This window comes from Pristis pectinata, chromosome 3 (assembly GCF_009764475.1).
Source record: "Pristis pectinata isolate sPriPec2 chromosome 3, sPriPec2.1.pri, whole genome shotgun sequence".
In the NCBI taxonomy this organism is placed as follows: Eukaryota; Metazoa; Chordata; class Chondrichthyes; order Rhinopristiformes; family Pristidae; genus Pristis; species Pristis pectinata.
Genome location: NC_067407.1, coordinates 57,025,436 through 57,049,124, shown reverse-complemented (window position 1 = coordinate 57,049,124; position 23,689 = coordinate 57,025,436). Strand labels below are relative to the sequence as shown.

Below are 23,689 nucleotides of genomic sequence, written 5' to 3'. Positions count from 1 at the left end.
ACCGGTCAATCCCTCCTGGAATGCAAAACTGCGGTTCCATTTGATATCCCGTATTATTGGGGGTAGGCAGGTCGGGGCCGAGGGGGTCTTTGGACCATTTCCTGTTTTACACTTGTGGCTTTCGAGTCGCGCCCGTTACTCCAGAAGTGGACCAGGGCCCTCCTCATGGCTTGTCGTGTATGGTTAGGCCAATTCATGTTATTAGTGCGGATAGCTGACACCATTCCCTCAGGAATACATTGTAGTAGGAGAGCATTAAACTGAGGGGAGGCATTGCCTCTGTTATAGGCATTGTCCCCCGCATAGGTACCGTAAAGTGAACAGAAATGGTTCCAAAAGTCTTGGCTGTCCTCGCCCTGTTTTGGTCGGCATTCTAAAACTTTAGTTATGTCAATAGGCTGTTGGAGGGTTTTGCGAAGGGCAGTTCTAATGGTTCCTACCTGGTTCTGAGGCTGGACGGCTGCTTGAAAGGCTGCCCAATCCGCATAGTTTCCCAGGTGTTCTTTCCATCTTTCCGCCTCATTAGTTGTAAGGCCCATACAACAAAGACTAAAAAGGTCTTGGGGTGTGGCCTGGTACATCTGAATTGTCCCAATCACATAATCTATAAAATCCTCTGGGTTGGTTTTACGGTTGGTTGCCATGATTCATGATTAGGCACATCTCCTGAGGCTTCCAAGGGGTGTAGATTTGGAAACTGTCTATTGGGGAACTGTCTTTTAGCCTTGGCTCCCTTTACCTCATTCAACATAGGTGATGGGTCGGGATCTTTAGGGTCGTCATTATCAGTGGTAGAATCGGAGTCATAATTGGTGTCCGTCTGAGGATCTACTAAAGGTCTGTCCCCTACCAAAAAATTCTGTCGCTTGTCTGTGGCTTTAGAGCCGTTCGTATGCGAGCTTCCTCTCTGTCCAAGCTGATTTCTAGTTTGGGACGTAATAGGGTCATGGAATTGTCCTTGGGACGGGACTTGGCTAGCAGTCGTTGGTGGTGAGAGCGGAATGGTTTGCGGACTAGTTGCATTACATGGGGGCGGCAGTGAAATTGCGGGGTAGATAGGGGCTGTGGGTCAAACCATCCAATCCTCCTCATTTTCGTCAATATCATTACTTTGGAACAACAGGGGCATGCTAGACATGTCAGGAGGTATGTCCACTTTATCCTTATTTTCTTTATTTTTATTCCTACTTTTTTCCTTTTTTTTTCTGATCTACCCCTTCCCTCTCCCTTCTGCTTCTCTCAGCATCGTGGTCTCCACACTGAGACTTCAGAACTTCCCAACTCTTGGGATTTCCTTTTTCATCACATACACTAATCAATCCCCCTTCTACGTGCATTATGTTCCCAACTACTCTGTTTAGATCTATTTGTTAGGTCTTTGGCCGTTTTTCTCCAAGTAGACATTAATATTTTCCATTTTTCCCCTGTATTGCACTCCCAAATCACTTTTTCTGCCTTTAGACACTTATTCACATCCCAAGTTCCCCCTAATGGCCATATTTCATTTCCCAATATCTTATTGAGGCATGCCGATAATTTACGGAAGTTATTCTCATTTTTCGGGTTGTCTTTACATAATTTAGATAGTGGAGTATTGGACCCAGACTTATCGAGAGTTTGTCCCATTTTTCGACCGTAAGGTACAAATCGCTATGATTATCTATAAGATCAATCTCTTTACTTCACCCACTTCAGGTTCCTGACCTTTCCGTGGGGCATTTCCCCTCTTAAGAACCAGTCTTTAAGGCAGGGTGGTAGTACCGGAGAACCGATCTCAAAACTTAAAACTCAAAACCTTAAAATTCATAACCTTAAAACCCAAAACTGGGGACTCAAACCCCTTACTGTTATTACTCCAAGGACTCGAACCTCCTGTTACCTGTGGCACTCAGACAGGTTCGCGAGGAGTCCGTCAGAGGATATTCGATAAGTGAAGGGATCGATCAGGTGTCTGACTCCCTGAGAGGGATCAAGGTGAATTTTACCTTGTGGGCCCTTCCATCTCAGGTAGTTGTTATCCCCGTTGATTGCTGACGCTGCTTCCGAGACCTTGTCTTGGACTCCTGGCTGGCTCACCAAATTGTTATCCCAATTTTAAGTTCTCACTCCTGCCTGCTGCAAAATCACACAGTGCCACGGATTAATTCTGTTAAAACGTGTTTATTAGCAGCATACTGCCAGGGAGAAGACTCTCAACACTCGTAGAGAGTCATTATCGGAGGTATCCGCAATACAAAGCAGCAGACATCAATTTATACAGTCATTGTCACGCATACTTAATGAATGCGGCTCCACAAGTTTCGATCAGGCGCCTGAGATTCAAAGACAGACATCACACTCACTGTTTAGTATAACTGATTTACAATCAAGAGATTCAAAGACAGACATCACACTCATTGTTTAGGACAAACCTCACACTTATTGTTTAATATAATTGGCTTACCATCAAGTTCCAGACACAGTAATCACCACCTGGTCCTGAGTCAGGGGTTTGCGTGCGTGATATTTTTTTCATTAGTTATATGTACGGTCACAATTCCTTAACCCTTTTCTTCCTCAACTGCAGATGCTGGAATGTAGATGAAGTCCTCCAGCATCATCGCGTTTTTCATCTAAGTTCATCCTCCTTGTCCCTAATACTCCTAGCGTTGAAATAAACACATTTCAGCCCATCAGGCCCACCATGTTTATTAGCCTGTCCTTTGTTGTCCTTCCTTTCAGTCTTACTTGTCATGCCATCTTTCTTCCCCTCAACCCTACCACCTTTGCCCTGCTGCTGTGGTTCCCACCCCCCTCCCATGATAGTTTAAACCCTCCCAAGTAAAGACTGATCCTTCTGGGCAACTTCAATGCTGGGAGAGAAGACACGTAACCCTCTGGTAATGCATGATGAATGGGGAAAGAATAGAGAAGGCTATCTTCTGTGGTATCCTTCACTTAGCAAAATGTATGGATCATGGCCTTATCGTAATGAACATCCTGTTTTATCAGCAAGGCAAAGATAGGACGTCATAGCAACATGACTGGTGCATGCCATGGTATCTTATATATTTTATCAATTGACTGGGGGACCTGAAAGATGTCTGCACTGTTTAATGCCATGTTAGGTACTGATGGCTACTATACTAACCACAATCTGATCTGCTCTATCTTCTCCACCAATCTGGCCCCAAAATATCAGTGTCAACTGAAGCACTGTCGCAAAATGACTAATCTTGGAGCTCTCAAGGACTCCACAAACTTGGCTGTTGTCAGACAGTGCCTCACAAACAATCTTTCAACTTGTAACCTATAGGAAGCACAAAATGTTCACAACTTATAGACTGTCCTGAAATCCTCCACAGTTGGCACTTGTATGCAGAGACTCTTGGATTCTCTATCAAGAAAAACCTGAATGGGTTTGATGAGAATGACTAGGAGATCGAGGAGCTAATTAACTGCAAGCATAGAATATTCCTGTGATTGGAAGCTCCAATTTTCCTCAAGGCAAAAGGAACAGCTTTACAGACACCTGAAAGCAGAGGTCCAGAGGAAATCGCAGGACCTAATTAACAGATGGTGGATGGAGAGAGTGCAGGAGGCTCAGAAACTCGATGACAGAAATGACATAAAGGGGGGTTCTTCAGTGCTATAAAAGTCATTCCCAAGGCCCTTCCCAGTGAGAGACAGGGATGGGGGTGAACTCATCAGGGACAGGCACAAGCTGGGAAGAACACTCTGAGGACCTCCTCAAACACAACTTCATCCTTGACTTGAGTGCACTTGACTCCATCCCACAGTAACCTAACTGGCAAGAAGTTGAGAAGGTCATATTGCAACTGAGTCTCTGCTGCAGTGTCAGAGGTGCCATTTTTCACCAATGGTCTGGTGGCACTATTTTGAAGCAAATTGTTGAGTTAATCATGGGCAGCATTGATGCCTTGCTCGCTGTTCCTTTTATTTTTTTTAGAAAATCCCATTTTTGCCATGTTGCTCGTGGGATCCTTCTATGTACAGAATTGCTGACATTTCTGGCTGTAACTCTTGGGGTATTCTGAAAAGAGTGTAAAAGGTGCTGTATAATTGGTAACCTTTTCACTGACATTTGTGTTGTCATTGGAATTGGCTGCTCCCTGAGCTCTCCTGACTAAATTTGTGTATGCTCAGATGGTGCTTTGCATATTTGTTTCCCCTACAGGTAAAATTGTAGATAATGAGGCACAACCTTGATTCCTTCCCACTCAACTTTCTAATATTCTCAATATTTAGCTTTAGTAATTGTCACTTTTGATTTGGAGTATTTTTGAGGACAGAAAGACTTGATGATAATAGCACCTTTAATGTCTTGGACTATCCAAAACCCTTTTACAGTTAATACTATTTTTTTGACGTGCAGTCACTTGTAACATTGGAAATACAGTAATTAATTTGAATGCAGTGGTACGCAAACATCAATGTTACTGATTACTACTGATTACTGAACACCACAACTGGTTTTGACTGAGGGATCTATGTAGGTTGGGGCACCAGGGATAGCGACCCTGCTGCTCTTGAAATAAAGACATGGGTTCTATTACATTCACCTGGGACCGAGGGTAGGGCTTCAGCTTTACATCGCATCAGAAGCATGTCACTGCTGATGCTGCAGCTTTTCCTCTGCTGCATTGAAGTTCCAGCATCATACCTTTCATTGTATTTTCCTAATCAACCACTGCCACCTCTCCACTCATTCCTTCATAGTTCCCTTTATTTATAGGTTTAGGACCCTAGTTTCCAATTGAACTTCATCACTTTCAAACTTAACCATTTGTCTAACTTCTGTATCATATGCAAACTTTAGTCGTGCCCCTTACGTTTAAGTCTAAGTCATTAATAAATATTTCCAAAAGGAAATGACAAATCCCTTTGAAATCCCACTGGTGGTTACTTTCTTGTAACAAAATTACCCCTCAACTATTACTCTTCCTGCCACTGAGCCAATTTTGGATCCAAATTGTTAATACTAAATTTTATTACAGATTTATTTAATTATTTGTGTTTAAGTTCCCCAATTAGATTGATGGGATTACCACTTGTGTTTCTGAATTAATGATACTAATCCATTAATTTAAATACAGGGTGTCTATTAATTTTTAATTAACATAACCTAAAAGGAAAAGTATCCTTGCCTGATCCAACCTGTTTCACACAAGAGTTATGGAGGTTTGCAATTTGTTGCTGTAGAGGCAGAAACCCTCATCATTTCTGAAATATAACTGGAAGTGAGTGCCTTATCTTAAAAGAAGAACTGTGGTCAGAGCTGGATTAACTTTCTTGGATGCTGTAGGTTTCCAGGAATCTCTAATTAGAACATAGAACAGTACAGCACAGGAACTGGCCCTTCGGCTCATAATCTCTGCACCGAACATGATGCCGAATTAAACTTCATCTCTTCTGTCTGTACATGATCCACATCCCTCCATTCCCTGCATATTCATGTGTCTATCGAACGGCCTCTTAAATGCCACAGGGAATAATTATATAATTTTATGAATAAGACCTTGGGCATACTGTATGTTCTGAACTAGTTTTTATTAAACCCATTTGCCTTTGAAATACCTTTCTATGATGTAATATTTCTTGTGCAGTAGACAGGTGAATTTGCTGTTTTTCTCTGATTTGAAGAAATTAAATTTTTCTGTGTGATTTGTGAAACCCCATTTCTGTGCATAAGATGATTTTGCAGGTCCTATACAAATGATGTCTGTTACCCATATGCAATGTTCATTTTTTTGCACTTGCAACGAACACTAGTTTCTGTTTTACTGCTTTGGAAACATTGTGCAGTTCACACAGGAATCTAAGTTCCTGTTTCATTCCAATTTTTGCACCTTGCTTATTTAAAGGCTAATCAAACAGATTTCACTTATTTCCACAGTGTGCCAGGGAACAGTAGAAGTAGCTTAAAACTATATCAGAGTCCTGAATGAGGCGCATTATTAATCATTTATCACCATGGGAGCATCTGTAGTAAACCCACGAGGTATGCTGCACAAGTTGGCATCACAGACTGGGAACGTCTTGTAGGAGGAAGGGAAAACGGGTTCATCTGCAGACGCTATCCTGCAAGAGTATGGAGGAGTCACTGGTTCTACCTCCAGTTCTGCAAGGAGGATAAAATCTTCTGAGAAAAGTCAGTGGTGACAGCCATCCATGACTTGTGGGCAGAGATCTGGGCAGGAACCCGTGCCTGACTTATATCCAGATTAAGGTCACTGTCATCCTGAACTTCCAAGGCTCAGCATTATTCCAGGCAGCAGTAGTAGGTAAACACTATGTATCTCAGTTTGCTGTTCATTGCAACATTAACAAGCTCATTCTTGTACTGTACACATGAAAATTGGTCAAGTAATGAGACTTGTACTTTTGACCAGAGACCAGCATGTTCTTGATTGAATGAAGGAGAGCAAGCACTCAGATCTGAGAAGATTACAAGCTTCTCAATGCTTCATAAAGTGATCAACCTTGCTCATGATGCTTCAAGTTTGCCTCGAGAGCTCAAAGTTTTATGTACTTCACAAGAGCTATCATTCCTGAAACAAGCAAAACATCTGCAACCGTGAGAAGAAATTTCTGTTGGTCATGTCCTGATTGAAGTAAAGTGTATAACCTGGAATGCAATACTAAACCTCACTCACCTTTCACTTTTAAAAAATATCTGCATTGGCTTCCTCTTTCACCATAGATTAATTTAAAGTGATGCTCTGCTTTCCAAACTGGGAGACGCATAAGGTTGTTTGGTTGTCATTTTGATGATATCAGTTGCAAAGTTTTCAGTGAGATAGCATATGTGGGGACATCATGCATAGGCTTTCATTAGTTCTTAGAATGCTATTTCTAGACCTGGTGCCTCCAGTCCAATCCAATAAGATGGTTGAGTCACCTGAACAACAAGGTTGCTAGGAAAGAAATTGTTTCTTTCTGCGGAAGGCACCTTGCCCATCAGCCTGATCCAAAAATACCAAGCTGTCATCCTAGAATGGACTTGCTTATAGGCTTCATCTAACTAAAATCAGCCAAAAGTAAAGCAAGGGTGAACCTGGCCTGGACATTTACTGGAAAGTCACGCATGAGAACAGCTAGAACACTCCTCACTATGGGGACCCTTGTGTTGCTCCAGCTGGCTACAGATGCTGGCCCACAATTTATCTTTGAAACACAACATTAATCTATATGCAATGGCTTAACAAAACCACCACAGAAATGTTTATTATCTTGTTACCTATTCTGGGAAATGGTAATTTGCTTTGGACTAAAGGCACAAGCTCATTGACCAATTGGAAGAAGATGAGAAACATCTGACGCAGGGAGTGACTACCTCATCAATTCCCCAGCAGCAGAGATATCTGGTTTTGATTAAGTTGCCACATGAATATAAAGATGCCAGAGACAAGGACTTTGATTCCTTTTGAGAAAACCCTTCTTAATTAAATTCCTCTGTTAATGCAGATATTTGTCTATTTATTTAAAGCATGTTAATAACTACTTTAAACCATATTTACGCAGCAACTTTACGTTTTGGGATTTTTTCCCACGTTAAAGACCGTGGACAGACCTCATCAGATTTTGTACAGGCAATGGACAATCTGGCCAACTACTACACAACTGGAAGATGTATGATGAGACAAAATTCATCTGTGGCCATGAGTCCAAAACAATGTGACATAGCACATCAATCTGCTTTAGAATCTGTTGCAGGGTCCATTTTGTTTCTCTGTATGGCATTTCAGGAGGATGTTGAGTGCATTGAGTGTTCTATGAAAGAAAGAGAGTGCATTCATTGCCTTGAAATATACTTAAAATATATCGTTCTTTAACATGAATCAAAATTGCATTATTATTCCTTCATTGTTCATGACGGAATCTTTAATTGCTGTGCTCTATACTTTTCTCAAAATGTCTTCCAGACTTTATTTCTGCACCCACAAAGCCTCAAACATCTATCACTTTGAATGAATCTTTGGTCACCAAGTCCTTTCCCAATTCCAATTTAATTTTCAAGTCCTTCTCCCCTGCCTGTGATGCACCTTTTATACCTTTCTAAGTTAATATTGCTACTTAAATATGAATTTTAAAGCTGTTGTTGAATAGAGTCATACAGCATGGAATCAGGCCCTTTGGCCCAACTTGTCCATGCCGACTATGTTGTCCAGCGAGCTAGTCCTATCAGCCTGCATTTGGCCCAGAGCCCTCTAAACCTCTGCTATCCATGTACTTATCTAGATGGCTTTTAAATGTTGCTAATATGCCCGCCTCAACCACTATTACTGGCAGCTCATTCCAAATATGTACCACCCTTTGCATGACGAAGCTGCTCCTGACGTCCCTTTTAAATCTCTCGCCTCTGATCTTGAACCTATATCCTCCTGTTTTTAGCACCACCCCCCCCCCCCCCCCGGGAAAAAGAAAAATTGCTTTAAATATACAGATCTATGTCTGTTATAATAAAGGAATTTCAAGTAGAGTGTATTAACCAAGACAGAATCAAAGGAAATCAAAACTCTTGTTCCTGGTCTCTTAGCAATTTTTGTTTTTTTTTCCCCTGGCTGTTCTACAAATTTGATTACAAATTTCTGGTTCACTCCTTTAAAATGTGGTTAGAAACTCACTGTAATTTAGAATGCATTTGTAAGAGAAAGATCCACGCCCTGATAACATGTGCATTAAAGATGAGAGTACACCAGCATTAAATTCTGATCCATGTCCTTCTTGTCATTGTTCAAAAGGAAGAGGCACATTTTTGCAATAAAAATCAATAATTTGAATTAAGGAACTGAAATAACAGGAGTGGGGAGGTTATTGCTCAAGTAAATACGTTCTGAATGAAGAAAAAAAATGTGGTCTTAGGTATAATCTTAACTTTTAAATAGATAATATTTGATTTCACATTGTCAGCCGAGAATATCTGCCAGAGTATTCATGATAGAACCAGTTTCTGCAATGGTGGTTCAGCATCCTCCTTTGTTATCCTTGATTTCCTTGCTGCCTCTGTTACAGTAATCACAATAACCTCCAGTGCCTTTCCTCAGTTATCCAACTTGATGGAATTGGTCCAACCCAAATCTGATTGTATTTTGAGCATCTTCTGCCAGTCCATTTGTTCCAGAATGTCCCAGGGATTATCATTGTTTGTGTTTTTCTCATGCATGCATTGGCCCTTGGTTATATAAATTGCAGATCTGGGTGTTACCTTCCACATATGTCCACTGCTGATATCCAGCTCCATCTCTCAAGTCCTTCACGAGCACAGTGAATCTGTTATCCAGCATTGAATAGGCTGCAATTTCTACCAGATCACGTTTAGTGAATAAGCAACCCACTGCATTGGCTTCCGACAGACTTTAAACCCTTTCCGGTGATCGCCTGAACATTTTCTGAATCTGAAAGTTTGCAACTTCTACACCCCAGCTGACCCCCAAGCTTGAGGTTCCAATTCTTTATCCTTTCCATCTCACAGCATCAATCTCCACTTGTATATAAAGTTCTCTTCACTTTGTTAATTCATGACCTTGTAGCAACTCACCGCACCGGCATCGAACCGGCTCCCATCATCGCGACGTCGTCGGAGGCTCCGATCCAAGATGGTGCGGGGCCCTCCTTCTTCCCCAGCATTGGGCTGGGAAAGCCTGCGCATGGGAAGGTCAGGTGACCCGCGCGTGACGTCAGCGGGGGAACTGTAACGCGGGAAGTTTTCGGCTATTAAAGGCGCACCGCGCCCCGGGTCTGCATTCGACCTCTGATTTCGAAACCAGCGACTCTGTGTCTTCATTTCGTGGTGTGTAGCTAGCCGCTACATTGGTGACCCCGACGGGCCCAAACGTTTTTGAACCCACGATGTCTGCACAGCAAGAGGTACAGGCAGTAGCCCTTAAACTGCCCACCTTCTGGACCCTCCAGCCCAGTGCCTGGTTTGACCAGGCTGAGGCCCAGTTCCAGGTTTGCCAGATCACCAGGGACGACACCAAGTACTATTACGTGGTGGGCGCCCTCGACCAAGACACTGCCACCCAGGTCGAGGATTTCATCCAGGCGCCCCTGGAGGAGGAGAAGTACGATAAGTTCAAGACCCTCCTTCTCGAGACTTTCGGCCTTTCCCGACGCGAACGAGCCTCCCGCCTACTCCACTGCGATGGGTTGGGCGACAGACCCCCCTCCGCGCTCATGAATGAGATGTTGGCCCTGGCAGACGGGCGTAAACCCTGCCTGCTGTTTGAGCAGATCTTCCTGGAGCAGTTACCCGATGACATCCACCTGCTTCTGGCGGATGCCGATTTCAGCGAACCCCGGAAGGTGGCCGTCCGGGCTGATGTCCTTTGGCGGGCAAAAATGGAGAGCAGGGTGTCTGTCGAGCGTGTTGCCACGCCACGTACCTAGCAGGGCGGCCACCATGCAGGTTTCCGGGAAACGCCAGAGCCAGCCGCCGCTGATGGCTACGGCGGCTGGCCACCCGGATAGCCTCCTGCATGTGTGGGACAGGCGTTCCGGACGTCGGTTCCTAGTGGACACCGGAGCCGAAGTCAGCGTCGTGCCTCCCAACGGCTGCGAGACTCGCAACTGCACACCAGGACCCGCCCTCAGAGCCGCCAACGGCAGTGCCATTCGGACCTTTGGCACTCGGTTGGTACGCCTCCAGTTCGGCTCCTGCAACTTTACTTGGAGGTTCATCCTGGCCGTCGTCGCGCAACCACTCCTTGGGGCAGACTTCCTTCGTGCCAACAGTCTGCTGGTTGACCTGCGGGGTAAGCGTTTGGTACATGCCAAGACCTTCCAAACGTTCTCGTTGGGTGAGGCCAAGCTGCCAGCTCCACACCTCGGCTCAGTCACCACGTCGATCAATGAGTTTGCCAGGGTGCTGGCAGAGTTCCCGTCTGTACTACGCCCCAGTTCACCACCACCTTGCCCAAGCACGGCGTCCAGCCAGGGCCCTCCCCTCCACGCCCGGCGGCTACCCCCAGACAAGCTCTGCCTCGCGAAGGAGGAATTAAAAAAAATGGAGGAGCTGGGGATCATCCACAGGTCGGACAACCCATGGGCCTCTCCGCTACACATGGTCCCCAAGGCAGCCGGAGGCTGGCGGCCCTGTGGCGATTACCGACGCCTCAACGACATTACTACCCCGGACCGGTACCCCATGCCGCACATTCAGGACTTTGCTGCCAACCTCCATGAGCGGTCCATTTTTTTCAAGGTCGACCTCGTCCGCAGGTATCACCAGATCCTGGTGCATCCAGACGACATTCCGAAGACGGCGCTGATCACACCTTTCGGCCTCTTTGAATTCATCCAGGTGCCCTTTGGTCTCAAGAATGCTGCTCAGTCCTTCCAACGACTCATGGACATGGTCGGGCGCGACCTTGACTTTGCCTTCATATACCTCGACAACATCTTGATCGCCAGCAACAGCCGCCAGGGACATTTCACGCACCTCCGCCAACTCTTTTCTTGCCTGAGGGATTTCGGCCTGACCGTCAACCCAGCCAAATGCCAATTCGGGCTGGAGACAATCGATTTCCTGGGTCATCGGATCGAGAAACATGGTGCCACGCCCCTGCCTGCGAAGGTCGACGCCATCCGCCATTTTGCCAGACCCACCTCCATCACGGGCCTGCAGGAATTCCTCGGTATGGTAAACTTTTATCACTGGTTCATACCATCCGCGGTCCGCATCATGCGCCCGTTGTTTGCTCTCCTGTCAGGCGGAAGCAAGGACATTGTTTAGTTGGAAGAGGCTCACACCACGTTCGTCGAAACCAAGCAGGTCTTGGCGGACGCGGTCATGTTGGTGCATCCACGCACGGACGTCCCGACTGCCCTCACGGTCGACGCCTCCAGCACAGTGGTCGGAGGCGTGCTAGAACAACTTATCGAAGGGCGTTGGCAACCGCTGGCGTTCTTCAGCAGGTGCCTTCGACCACCAAAGCTCAACTATAGCGCCTTCGACCGCGAGCTGTTGGCGTTGTACCTGGCCATCAGACACTTCCGTTACTTCTTGGAGGGCAGGCCGTTTACTGCTTTCACCGACCACAAGCCGTTGACAATCGCCTTCAACAAGGTTTCAGATCCCTGGTTAGCATGGCAACAGCGGCACTTGTCGTACATCTCAGAGTTCACCACTGACGTCCGCCATCTGTCGGGGAAAGAGAACGTGGTCGTGAATGCACTGTCACGGCCCACCATCCAGGTTTTGTCCCGGGGGTGGAATTTGGTGCCTTAGTGGAGGCACAGCGAATGGACATGGAGATGCCCAGCTATCGCGCTGTAGTCTCGGGCCTGCAACTGCAAGACCTTCTGGTAGGCCCCGGTGAGCTCACCCTGCCCTGCAATATCTCCATGGGTAGACCCCGCCCCATCGTCCCAGCTGCCTGGCGCAGACGGGTGTTTGATGCCATCCACGGCCTTGCACACCCATCCATCCGGACTACTGTCCGGATGGTGTCAGACAAGTTCGTCTGGCATGGCCTGCATAAACAGGTTTCCGAATGGGCCAGTCCTGCACACACTGCAAAACCTCGAAAATACAGCAGCATGTCAAGGCCCCCTTGCAGGATTTTCAGCCTATCCATGTCGACCTGGTTGGCCCCCTTCCAGTCTCCCGAGGAGTGCGGTACCTCCTCGTGATTGTCAACCGTTTTACCCGCTGGCCTGAAGCCATTCCCCTCGCAGATACCTCCGCCCAGCCCTGCACACGGGCCCTTTTGTCAACTTGGGTGGCCCGTTTTGGTGTCTCGGCACATATCACTTCAGACAGGGGAGCTCAATTCACCTCCGGCCTGTGGTCTGCCGTTGCCGACTTGTGGGGTTCCCGGATCCACCTCACCACTGCCTATCACCCGCAATCCAATGGGCTGGGGGGAGGTTCCATCGCCACCTGAAGTCAGCGCTCATGGCCTGCCTTAGGGAGCCCAACTGGGTAGACGAACTCCCCTGGGTCCTGCTGAGGATACGCACCGCGCCAAAAGAGGACCTGCATGCCTCGTCTGCGGAGATGGTCTACGGAATGCCCTTAGTCATCCCGGGCGTGTTCCTACCAGCCCCTCGGGGGCCAGAGGAAGGACCTACCACGGCGCTCGACCGGCTGCGCAAGCGGCTTGGAAGCCTGGCCCCGATTCCCACCTCGCTACATGGACGGGTCCCGACCCGTATGCCGACTTCCCTCCGAGACTGTAAGTTTGTCTTCGTCAGGAGGGGTGCACACCGATCACCGCTGCAACGGCCATACGAAGGGCCATTCTGGGTCGTCAGGAGCAATGGATCTACGTTCGTGCTAGACATTGGGGGGCGCGAGGAGGTGCTTATGGTTGACTGGCTGAAGCTGGCTCATTTAGACTCGGACCAACCCATGGTGGTACAGCGAGCACGGCGCAGGGGCAGGCCACCCAAGTCACAGTTTACTTAATACTGGTTTTTGCGACGGTATTGCCGGTTCTGGGGGGGTGTTATGTAGTGACTCACCGCACCGGCATCGAACCGGCTCCTGACATCGCGACGTCGTCGGAGGCCCCGATCCAAGATGGCGCGGGGCCCTCCTTCTTCCCCAGTGTTGGCCTGGGAAAGCCCGCATGCGGGAAGGTCAGGTGACCCACGCGTGATGTCAGTGTGGGAACTGTAGCGCAGGAAGTTTTCGGCTATTAAAGGTGCACCGCACCCTGGGTCTGCATTCGACCTTTGACTTCGAAACCAGCGACTCTGTGTCTTCATTTCCTGGTGTGTAGCTAGCCACTACAACCTGTTGAATTTAAAGGTCTCATTATTGTCCTAAAAATTCTCCCACCCTTCCTATTGCTGAAACATTTTTAAACCCCCACACTGATTTCTGTTCCTCTGGCTTTTATCCCTTGTGTACTTCTATGCTCCACCTAGCCTCACAACCGACAGCCATGCTTCAGTTGCTACTACGTGAGGTTGTCCTCAGAACCCATCTCTTTCATGGAATATCTTTCCTAATATTTCCTAGTTCATTTTGGTGTTTTTGAGTATGCTGTACCACATTATGTGATATTCCTCTTTATTAAAGACAATACATAAAAGTAATTTGTTGAAACTGCCTGATCCACATTTCCCAACTCCTGTTTTCTAATTTTTCCAGATATTGGGCAAACTTAAAACTTTGGTTCAAGCAAAAGATAAGTAAAGAGGAGTTTGATTTGGAAGCCAGGAGGCTCCTTACTCATGATAATGGTAAGATAAATGATTGCTTATTTCTTTTATCTTTGAAATATATCTAATATATTTTAGAGGTTTACAAAATATTAGAGGTGTACAAGATATTAAGAGGAATAGATAAAGTAGACAGCCAGCACCTCTTTCTCAGGGCACCAATGCTCAATACAAGAGGACATGGCTTTTAAAGTAATGGGTGGGAAGTTCAAGGGAGATATCAGAGTAAGGTTTTTTTACCCAGAGAGTGGTTGGGGCATGGAATGCGCTGCCTGGGGTGGTGGCGGAGGCTGGTACATTGGACAAATTCAAGAGATTGCTAGATAAGCATATGGAGGAATATAAAATAGAGGGATATGTGGGAGGAAGGGGTTGGATAGTCTTAGGCGAGGTTTAAAGGTCAGCACAACATTGTGGGCTGAAGGGCCTGTATTGTACTGTACTGTTCTATAAACTTAGTGACTGAAAACCTGTCCACTGAATCACTATCAGATGACTTTATGTGAGGTGCCTTCAAAAGGATACAGATGACACTAACACTTCAACTTGGATAAACTGGATTAATAGCTCACCTAGACTGATGAGATTTTGCCCTCTGTGTTGACTGTGAGGATACAAAGTAAAATGCATTTGGGTAATGTTCAACTAAACTATCCCCAAGTTGACACGCATGACAATCTCACTGCAGCCAAGTACCTGAATGAATGGAGGAAATAGATTCAATAGTAAATTTCAAAACTGAATTGGACATGTACTTGAACAGATGGAGAAAATTTGTGAATGGATCAGGAAAGTAATTTGAACCAATTCAGCATTTTTCTCCTTTTCTTCTGTAAACTAATTAATGTATTTTTATAACTATAATAAGGCATATAACTATATAGGTAAAATTGGGGCCCATTGAAGTAAAGGGTCAAGAACCACAAAGATTTGGCTTAAAACCAAAAGAGTAGTGGTAAATGGTTGATTTTCAGATCAGAGTAATATGGATAATCATGTCCCTTGGGGCCTGTGTGAGACCACTGCTCTTGAGTACAAACAGTTTACAAAGCTTCTGGGAAAGAGTGGGAGAAGGGGATTAACAGAATTTTTCTACTGTGAATTATGTGGCTGAGTAATTGGTGTAACTTAGTGGGGGTGGTGGGTGTTCTGTACCATTACAGAACAAGTTGATGACTCATCTCATTTTATCCTGCCGCTAGTATGAAGGCTTATTTGGGGGATTGGGGTGGAATTGTGCTCTTTCCATCTACCTGATTAAGGGTGACAATGGGCTGATAGGTGATTGGAAATTAATCCGAAAGGGTGTATTAATCACATTTTTAATCTATATGTACATCCGTTTGTATTTCTTTCTTTATACAATTGATTTGTTTACTTTTAAGATAAATTCTGGTTAATAATTAAATTAAAAATACTCCAATTAAGATGTTATTATCAGGGTGCTTTGAAGATTCTTTGCAAAGATATCTCCCTTTGTTTTATAACCAAATCATTTCTAATGGTAGAGTTTTGGTAAAAATAGCTCAGAATTACTTGACATAATTAGAGCAACTGTCATGAGGCTTTCATTTCATGAATTAACTTTGGCTGTAAAATGTTCCCTTGGACAGACAGACAAGAAATCATCACAGCACTTGGACAGCTTCTTTACAATGTCCAAGATAAATTTTTAGCCTTGACTTTATCTGTCACCATTCCAATCTCCAAAGTTAAAATGTTTCATTTCCATTGGAGCCTAAACTTGCATAGAAACTACAGAATTTCATTACATTAACATTTATTTGTAGATTTCTTTATTTCCTTCCTGAAATTATTAAATACTTACCAGATGGGATTCCACAGATGTCATCTAATAAATGATTAAGCAGCTATTAATCCTGCATCAGCTTTTCATTTGTCTATGAGCTTTATTACAGTGTGTTAAATTCACGCCTCACTGCATGCCTGCATATTGAATTTTAGCAAAAGATAGGACTGACTAATATTTCCATTCCCCAAATGAAGGATGCCGAACCAAAATGCTGCAGATGCTGGAATTTTGAAATCAAGCAGAAAACTCTGGAAGTTCTCAGCAGGTCAGGCAGCATCTGTGAAGAGAGAAACAGTTAATGTTTTAATTTGATGATCTTTTACAAGATCTGGAGCGGAATTCTCTAGTGCAGGTAACTCCCCAGCAGAACAGCAACAACTATTTTGATTATTGGTCTTCTGCTGATAACCTCCCTCGGTACTGTCCTTGTTTGGTACTAAGATTGTGCTGTTGTGTGTACTCCTTTCTAATGTTGAGCCTGGTTTGGAAAGTGGTTGTGGGTTGGATGGACCTTGCATAGTGGCTACAATGTGTGCCATCTACAAAATGCACTGTCGTTACATTCCTAGGTTACAGCACCTGCAAAAACCTGTATTCTCAACCACCAAAAACAACCAGAGTAGCAGATGATGAAAGCACCACCTCCTGCAGTTTCCCCTCTGAGTTGAATATCATTTTGATTTGAAAATACATTGTCAGTCCTTCATCATCGCTGGAACTCACTACACAACAGTACTATAGGAATTCAGTAGATGGACTGCAGAAGGCTGCTCACTATCACCTTTTCAAGTGCAATTAAGGATGGGCAATAAATATTTAATTTCCATTGGAGCCTAAGCTCATAGAAGCTACAGAATTTCAACTTTGCCAGTGATACCCATATCTGAAAAATAAATAGACATTAAAATTATTATATTTGTGAGGCCTCTCTGACTTCAAAGGTACATAAATTGCCATGGTGTTTAAACTGCAACACAACTATAATAAAACTTCAGAACAATGACATGAAGCATTGACTCTTTTTTTTCCCCTCTCTTCGAATGTTGTCTGACCCGAATATTTCTGGCATTTTCTGTTATTGTTTCAGATTCCCAGCATCTGTGATTTTTTTTATATACGGTATGCTTTATCAATTTATTTGCTTTTGGATTACCGCAGAATAATTGACACAAAATTTAGACGAAAATAAGTATCCATGACAACTTTTCTCAGATGCTGACTTTGATCTAAACTGTGATAGATTTAGTATATTACTAACGGAAAAACTAATTTTGTCTTCCAGTGCATTCCCATAATGATTTCTTGCTTGCGATCCTCACTCGATGTCAGATTATGGTTTCAGCTCCAGGTAAGTGGGATTGTAATGGTTTGAGTAAAAATACCCAGTAATTCTCTGTTTTAAAACTTATTCTAACACACACTGTCTCCTCACCCCTCTGCTTACTGACTTCTGACTTCCAATTGAGCAGTGACTCCAATTAAAATTCTCACCCATTTTTTTCAAGTCCCTCCATGCCCTTGGTCTGCTATGATCTTTAACCTTCACATTTGTACTCCTCCAAGTCTGGCCTCTTGATTCTAAGAATTTAAGTGATCTTATGTCTGTTTCATGTTTTGTACATCTGCTCTCACTCCCTCTTCTCCCACCAGAACAAAGATCAGGAACCCCTTTTCACTTCATCAGCTTCCACATTCAAGGGATCGTTCTTCAAAAGTTTCGTATTTATCCAATGTGATGCCATCACCAGACACATCTTCTCCTCCGCACCCCTTTCATTATTCTGAAGGAACCTTTCCTTCCGGGATGCTCTGGTTTGCCGTTGGATCTCCACCAATACCTTTTCCCCTCACAGCACTTTCCCATATGACTTCTAGAGATGCAATAAAGAGCAACATTCGCCCTTTCACCTGCACCTTTCTTGTCGTCTAATGTCCCGAAAACCCTTTCCAAGTTAAGTAGTACTTGTACTACTACCAGTTTAGTAAATAGCATTTCGTATTCACAATATCGTTATTTCTACATTGAAAAAAGAAAATGCAGATTGGATGCAGAACACTTCTGTTCAATATGAAAGGGACACCCTGCGTTTCCAGTTTCCTGTAAGTTTAAGGCTCCATCCCACTTCCACTTTTGTTTTGGTTTCTATAAATAAAACTCAAAACCTTTCATCTGCCACATTGAGCATTGTGGACTCAACGTTGAATTCAACGTTTTCTAATAATCAGCCATTCCAGCCTTGTACCTCACCCTTACAGCATTCAGTTTTTTCTTGTGGTAATTTCAGGATCATCTTTTCTGAATTACATCTCCTAGATATACCTTTTAATATTCACTAGCCTTTACCATGTTCTAACAGCTGACACCACCACTTGTGTCATTCAATCCTTCGCAGTGTCCACCCTATCACAGGAACAGTGCAGCAGGACTTTCCTGCATTGTATTAATTAATGTGGGAAACGTGCATGTGTAATGCATTTTGTTCTCTTTAAGTCGCCTTGATCTGGCTGACAATTCCTCTTAAATTTTGGGTGAGATAGGATAAATTATCAGTTGCATTAAGCAAAGGCTGCTAACCATTTGAAAAATACAAAGTCTACTTATACTATCTTTGTACTGTTCATGTTTCAGAAGGTACGTCCTCTCTACTGTGGAACAGTCAATCAGCTGCTAAACCTGGTAAACCTAAAAGCAAAAAAAAGTTTCCATCACTTCGGGCAAAATTTGAAGTGAGTTATTTTCAACCTGGATTATTTTCCTATTGGCTACTAGAATTTTGCCATAGATCTTGCTGTTCCTCTTGGAGGACACTTTGGTAAAGTTATTTTTGTATCATGTAAATCAAAAGAACAAACTAACACTCGTGAAACTCAACGGATGAATAATAATGTAGGGGAACGATGAAGGTCAAGGAAATAAGCAGGCATTAATATGCTCTGCAAAGGAATGCAAGCTAATAGAGAATGCAGAAGGATTATGAAAAAAGGAAAACAAAATTAGGATGGGAAAAAGACACAATGAATTTAAATAAGAAACCAATGTGAAGTAGTAAAATATCAAAGTATGTAATAGAAATACGACCACTATTGGATAGATGGGACGATATTGCAGGAAATGGTAAGCAGAATGCAGAAATAGTAAATAATTATTTCCTTCTAATAGTTACCTTGGCGATAGAAGAGTCAGATGTGCTCATTTCATCACTCAAAGTAAAAAAAATGCAGTTAAAATGAAAATGGGATATATTAAATAAACTTAAAAAGGATAAACCCTAGTCCAGATGAATAGTATCTACATGTTGAAGAACCTTAAGGAAGAAAAAGTGGAGGGATTGCAAAGCAAATTTTAATTCATTGGGTAAAGCTGTGCTTCCAGAGGAATGGTTAATGTAATAACCATGTTTAGGAAGAAGGTTAGAGCATGTCCTAGGAACTGTAGCTTAACATCATTGGTAGGAAACTTAATGGAATCCCAATGAGAAGAGAGAATGGAAGAGAGATGAAAAGTATATAATGAATAGACAGCTTGGATTTCAAAAGGTAAAATCTTGCTTGACTAACTTCATTGAATTTTTAAGAAATAGCAAGAGCCCCTGTAGGAAAACTACCCATCCCTTAGTGGTTGTGTTTCTGTCACATCCTTTTGAAAAGAATAGCCAGTGATAGGTCGATAGGTGAAAATCATTCAGATTTTCAAAATGCATTTAATAACATACTCCATAATGAGCTAGAATATGGTCTGGAAATGTGGTCAGGGATCAAACAGAGAATAGATTGCTGGTTAGTGTCAGGACAAAATGCAGAGTGGGAATAAAGAGTAGATGTACACAATTTAAGAAAATGGGTAGTGGTGTTTCACAAAATCAGTGCTAGGACCAGTGGTGTTCACAGTATACATTAGTAACTTAGACTGGAATTACTAAATTTGCAGGTGATGTCAAATTGGGCATCACTCATTGTTGAAGAGAACTGCAACAAATTGCAGGAGGACAATAATAAACTTGTACAATGGGCAAATAATTGATAAATAAGATTCAAGACAGATAAATGCAAGGTAGTACATTTTGATAAGGAAAACTAGAGAGGTCACTTCTTGCTTGAACGATTCAACTCCAGGTGGGTAGAAGAACAATGCAATCCCAGACAAGCCAATCACTAAAAATTGTGCCAAAGGTTAGTAGGGCCACAGAGAAAGTAAACTGAGCATTAGGTTTTATTTCTGGAGGGACAGAATTGAAAAATAGGTAAATTATGCTAAACATGTATCACACCTTCATTAGACCACAAAATACTGCATAGAATTCTGATTGTCACATAATAAAACTGGCATAGAGTCAGTAGAAAGGATACAGACAAGGTTTACAGGACAATACCAGAAATGTGAGGGTTTAACATAAGAGTAGAATGAATGGTCTGGGTCCCCTGCGAAGACAAGGCTGAGGTCTTTAAAATTTTGCAGAGTTTTGATAGATGGATGCAGAGGGAGTGTTTCCATGTAGGGAGGAATGAGAGGCCATCAATGCAAGATGAACCCCAAGGAATCCAGAAGATGTACCTTTACCCATAGAGTGGTGAGAATGTGGAACTCACTACCATAGGCAATGGTTGAAGTCCATAGTACAGATATGTGTAAAGGGAGGCTGGATAATCATGAGGGAGAAGAGAATGGAGGGTTACACTCATGGATTTAGATCAGGCAAGATAGGAGGATGCTCAGGTGGAGCATTAACGCCCATGGACTTTTTGGATCAAATGGTCTGTTGCCGTGCCACTTTTCTGTGTAGTGTTTTTCTTAACTCTTCTTCCAACTGCTGCAATAAGGCAATGCAATAGCTAATTCAGGTCAGCGGGGTAAGACAGTTGGGTTTACGTGAAAATAGCAATAGCCGCTATGGGCAAGAAATGACTGGCAGTGGCATTTCATGGTTTCATATTTGTTTGTGCAAACCGTGATTATTCATGTGTTTTTTTGAGCTTTATTATGTTTTTTGAATCATGTTACCATTAAACAATGATCACCAAATAAAAATCTTTGTTGTCTAAATATTAAAAGCAGCAGAGTGTAGTCACCCAACACTTCTCCAAAACAGGTGTGGGATTGGAGACCTTATTTCAGCAGGGGCTTCAGGCCTGGAGAATGGGGAAGGCAGAAAACTTTTTAATTAATTTACTTTGGTTTAATTTGTTTATTGAGGTATGTGTTTTGGTTAACCAGTTGTTTTCAATTATTTGCATTAACTTATTTTTAAATGCCTCTGAACATCAGAGGCTCTTGGGATATGTGGAATGGAAGGGATAAATGGCCAGGGCCTTGGCAATATACTCCCTTAGGCCTTGCTATAGCTCACCACCTGACTCATGGGTGCAGAGGATCAGTGGGACAGGCCCTCCACAGGTCAGTATGAGTGGGCAGTGAGCTGGATCCAGCAAAATATGACCAAATGAATTGCACTGGTTCCTCTCTAATGGAGATCATTTTATAATTGCCTTCAATTGTATGGAAGCAGAATAGTGTTATAAACAGCAAATTTGGAAAAAACATTGAATTTGACCATTTCTTGTCAAGCTACTGTAAGGACCAGATCCCATTTCTTTTCAGTAGATTGTGTCAATGTAAACATAACATTTAACTGGCAGTTTTGTAGATCTTATAATTCATTTTTTTTTTAACTGAAGTGACTTCACACAGTTTGGTTTTCAAGCTATTTGCATTTTCCTCCAGCATCGTTTTCAAGCACAGAATCCTTTATCAGGGGCACAACACTTCGTGGTAAAGGATCCCCAAGAGGAGGATGATGTAAAGTTTTGTACTCATACTATGGTGCTTCCCACAAGAGGGCAATTAGAAGGTCGGATGATAGTAACAGCATATGAATGTGGATTGGATAATGTCTCTGAAGATGCTGTGACAGCAGTGGTGCATGCATTGGAGGTACTGAATTGGTGTTCATTTTTGATTGATTGCAAACAAGTTCATGTTCATTTTTTAAAAATGCTAATTATGATCAATGTTCATTGTGGCTATGTATATTTTATTTCCCTGCTCCAATACACAACTATCCCCTTATTTTGTGGGCCTCTTACACCCACATATCCCTCTGCCTGTGAGAGCAGACAAGATTACTCAGAACCTATGGCTGAGGTTTATTTGCCAAAATATTTATTGGGGTATGATACGTTGATTGCTGTTTCCTCTTGATATTAACTTGATGTTACTTCCCCTTCCAAAAACAATCTTCATTTTCATTAATTGCCGTTATAGGTAAGTTGAACCTACATAGAAGATGTAAAACAGAAAATGCTAGAAATAGTCTGCAGGTCAGGCAGCCTTTATTGAGCAAGAAAGTGCTAAGGCTTCAATTTGATGTCTTTTCATGAGAACAAGAAGTTCCAGATTTCCAATATCTGCAATATATTCTCTTTGGTTATAAAGCAGACAATTGATTTTAGCTAGTCATCATATGAATTAGATCCCACATTTTTTCAGAAGTCTTTCATCCTTGAGGTATTGACCCCTCCCTTTCTATCATGTTCACTCTTTTTGGAAAAACTCATCCTTGGCTCTTCTGGTTTGTAAACTATTAACATAATCTTAAACCATCTTCTTTTCAAAAGTCTCAAGAATGCTGTTGCTTGCAAAATTCTCGTCCATCTTTCTTGGAAGTCAATACTTGAATCACTCCAGTCAGCTCTCTGCCAATTCCACAGGGCTAAAGTGACAAATGGCATCCTTTGTTGTAGTAACTATCTCTACTTATCAGTATTGACCTCACTGCAAACTTTGATGTATTTGACCATGTCTTTAGCGTGTTCCTCTTCTGTCCTCCAACCAGATAACCCTGCATTTGCCCAGTCCAATTCTTATCTATCCAGTTGTGGGCAGAGAATCACTGACAGTGATGGTTTCTATTCCTACTCTCATACTGTCACTTTTGAACATTTCCAACGATCTATCCCTGGCCGCCTCCTGTGACTGCCACTCAACATTAACAAAAAATGCCATGTCAGTTCCAGATGTATTCTGTTAGCATTCTGATATGCTTCAGCATCATAACTGTCTCCCTATCCACAATTGTCACATTGCTTAACTAACTTTTAGCAAGGAACAAATCAATGATTTTTTTCACCTAAGTAGTAGGAAGACCAAAGCCATGACTTTAGTTCATCATAATTTCTGTTCAATAGACACTGATTCCATCCTTCTCCCTGGCAACCATGTGACAATTAAGCTGATTATTTGCAATCTTGGTATCCTGGTTAACCTGAAGATGGTCTTTGACCCACATATCCATGTCATCACCAAGACTGCCTATTTTTGTCTCTATTGTTAGCTGATTCCACCCCTGCCTCATCAGCTACTGAAGCATGCATCTAACCCTTTGTTATATTTGGATGTGGTATTCCAGAGTGTTTCTGAGTAGACTCTGTCTTCCACCCTCCATTATGTTAATCACTGTTGTCATCATCCTAACACAGACTAGGTCTAGCTCACACATCACACCTCTGTTCAGTGGACCACATAGCTTATAGTTGTACATTGCTTTGATTTTGAAGTTCCCATTGCTCCAGTCCTTGGCATGAAAGCCACCCTTTCCCAGTAATTTTATCAAGCCCTGCAGCCTCCTTTGTTTCTAGCATCTTGGGCATTCTCAACTTGAATCACTAAAATGTTGAACATTGCTTTTGCTAAGTCTTATTTTGTCA

The 23,689-nt window shown here is 43.1% G+C and overlaps 1 protein-coding gene across 2 annotated transcripts in view; it reads left to right on the top strand.

Annotated features, from left to right (window-relative positions):
• The window catches only part of tada1 (transcriptional adaptor 1), a 56,221-nt gene that overhangs the window by 9,916 nt on the left and 22,616 nt on the right, over positions 1-23,689 (top strand). For both annotated transcript variants that reach the window (XM_052011909.1, XM_052011910.1), the window contains exons 2-5: positions 14,105-14,196; positions 17,271-17,336; positions 18,618-18,715; positions 21,708-21,917. In XM_052011909.1, coding sequence (XP_051867869.1) covers positions 14,105-14,196; positions 17,271-17,336; positions 18,618-18,715; positions 21,708-21,917 — 466 coding nt within the window. The remainder of the gene's footprint in view (positions 1-14,104; positions 14,197-17,270; positions 17,337-18,617; positions 18,716-21,707; positions 21,918-23,689) is intronic.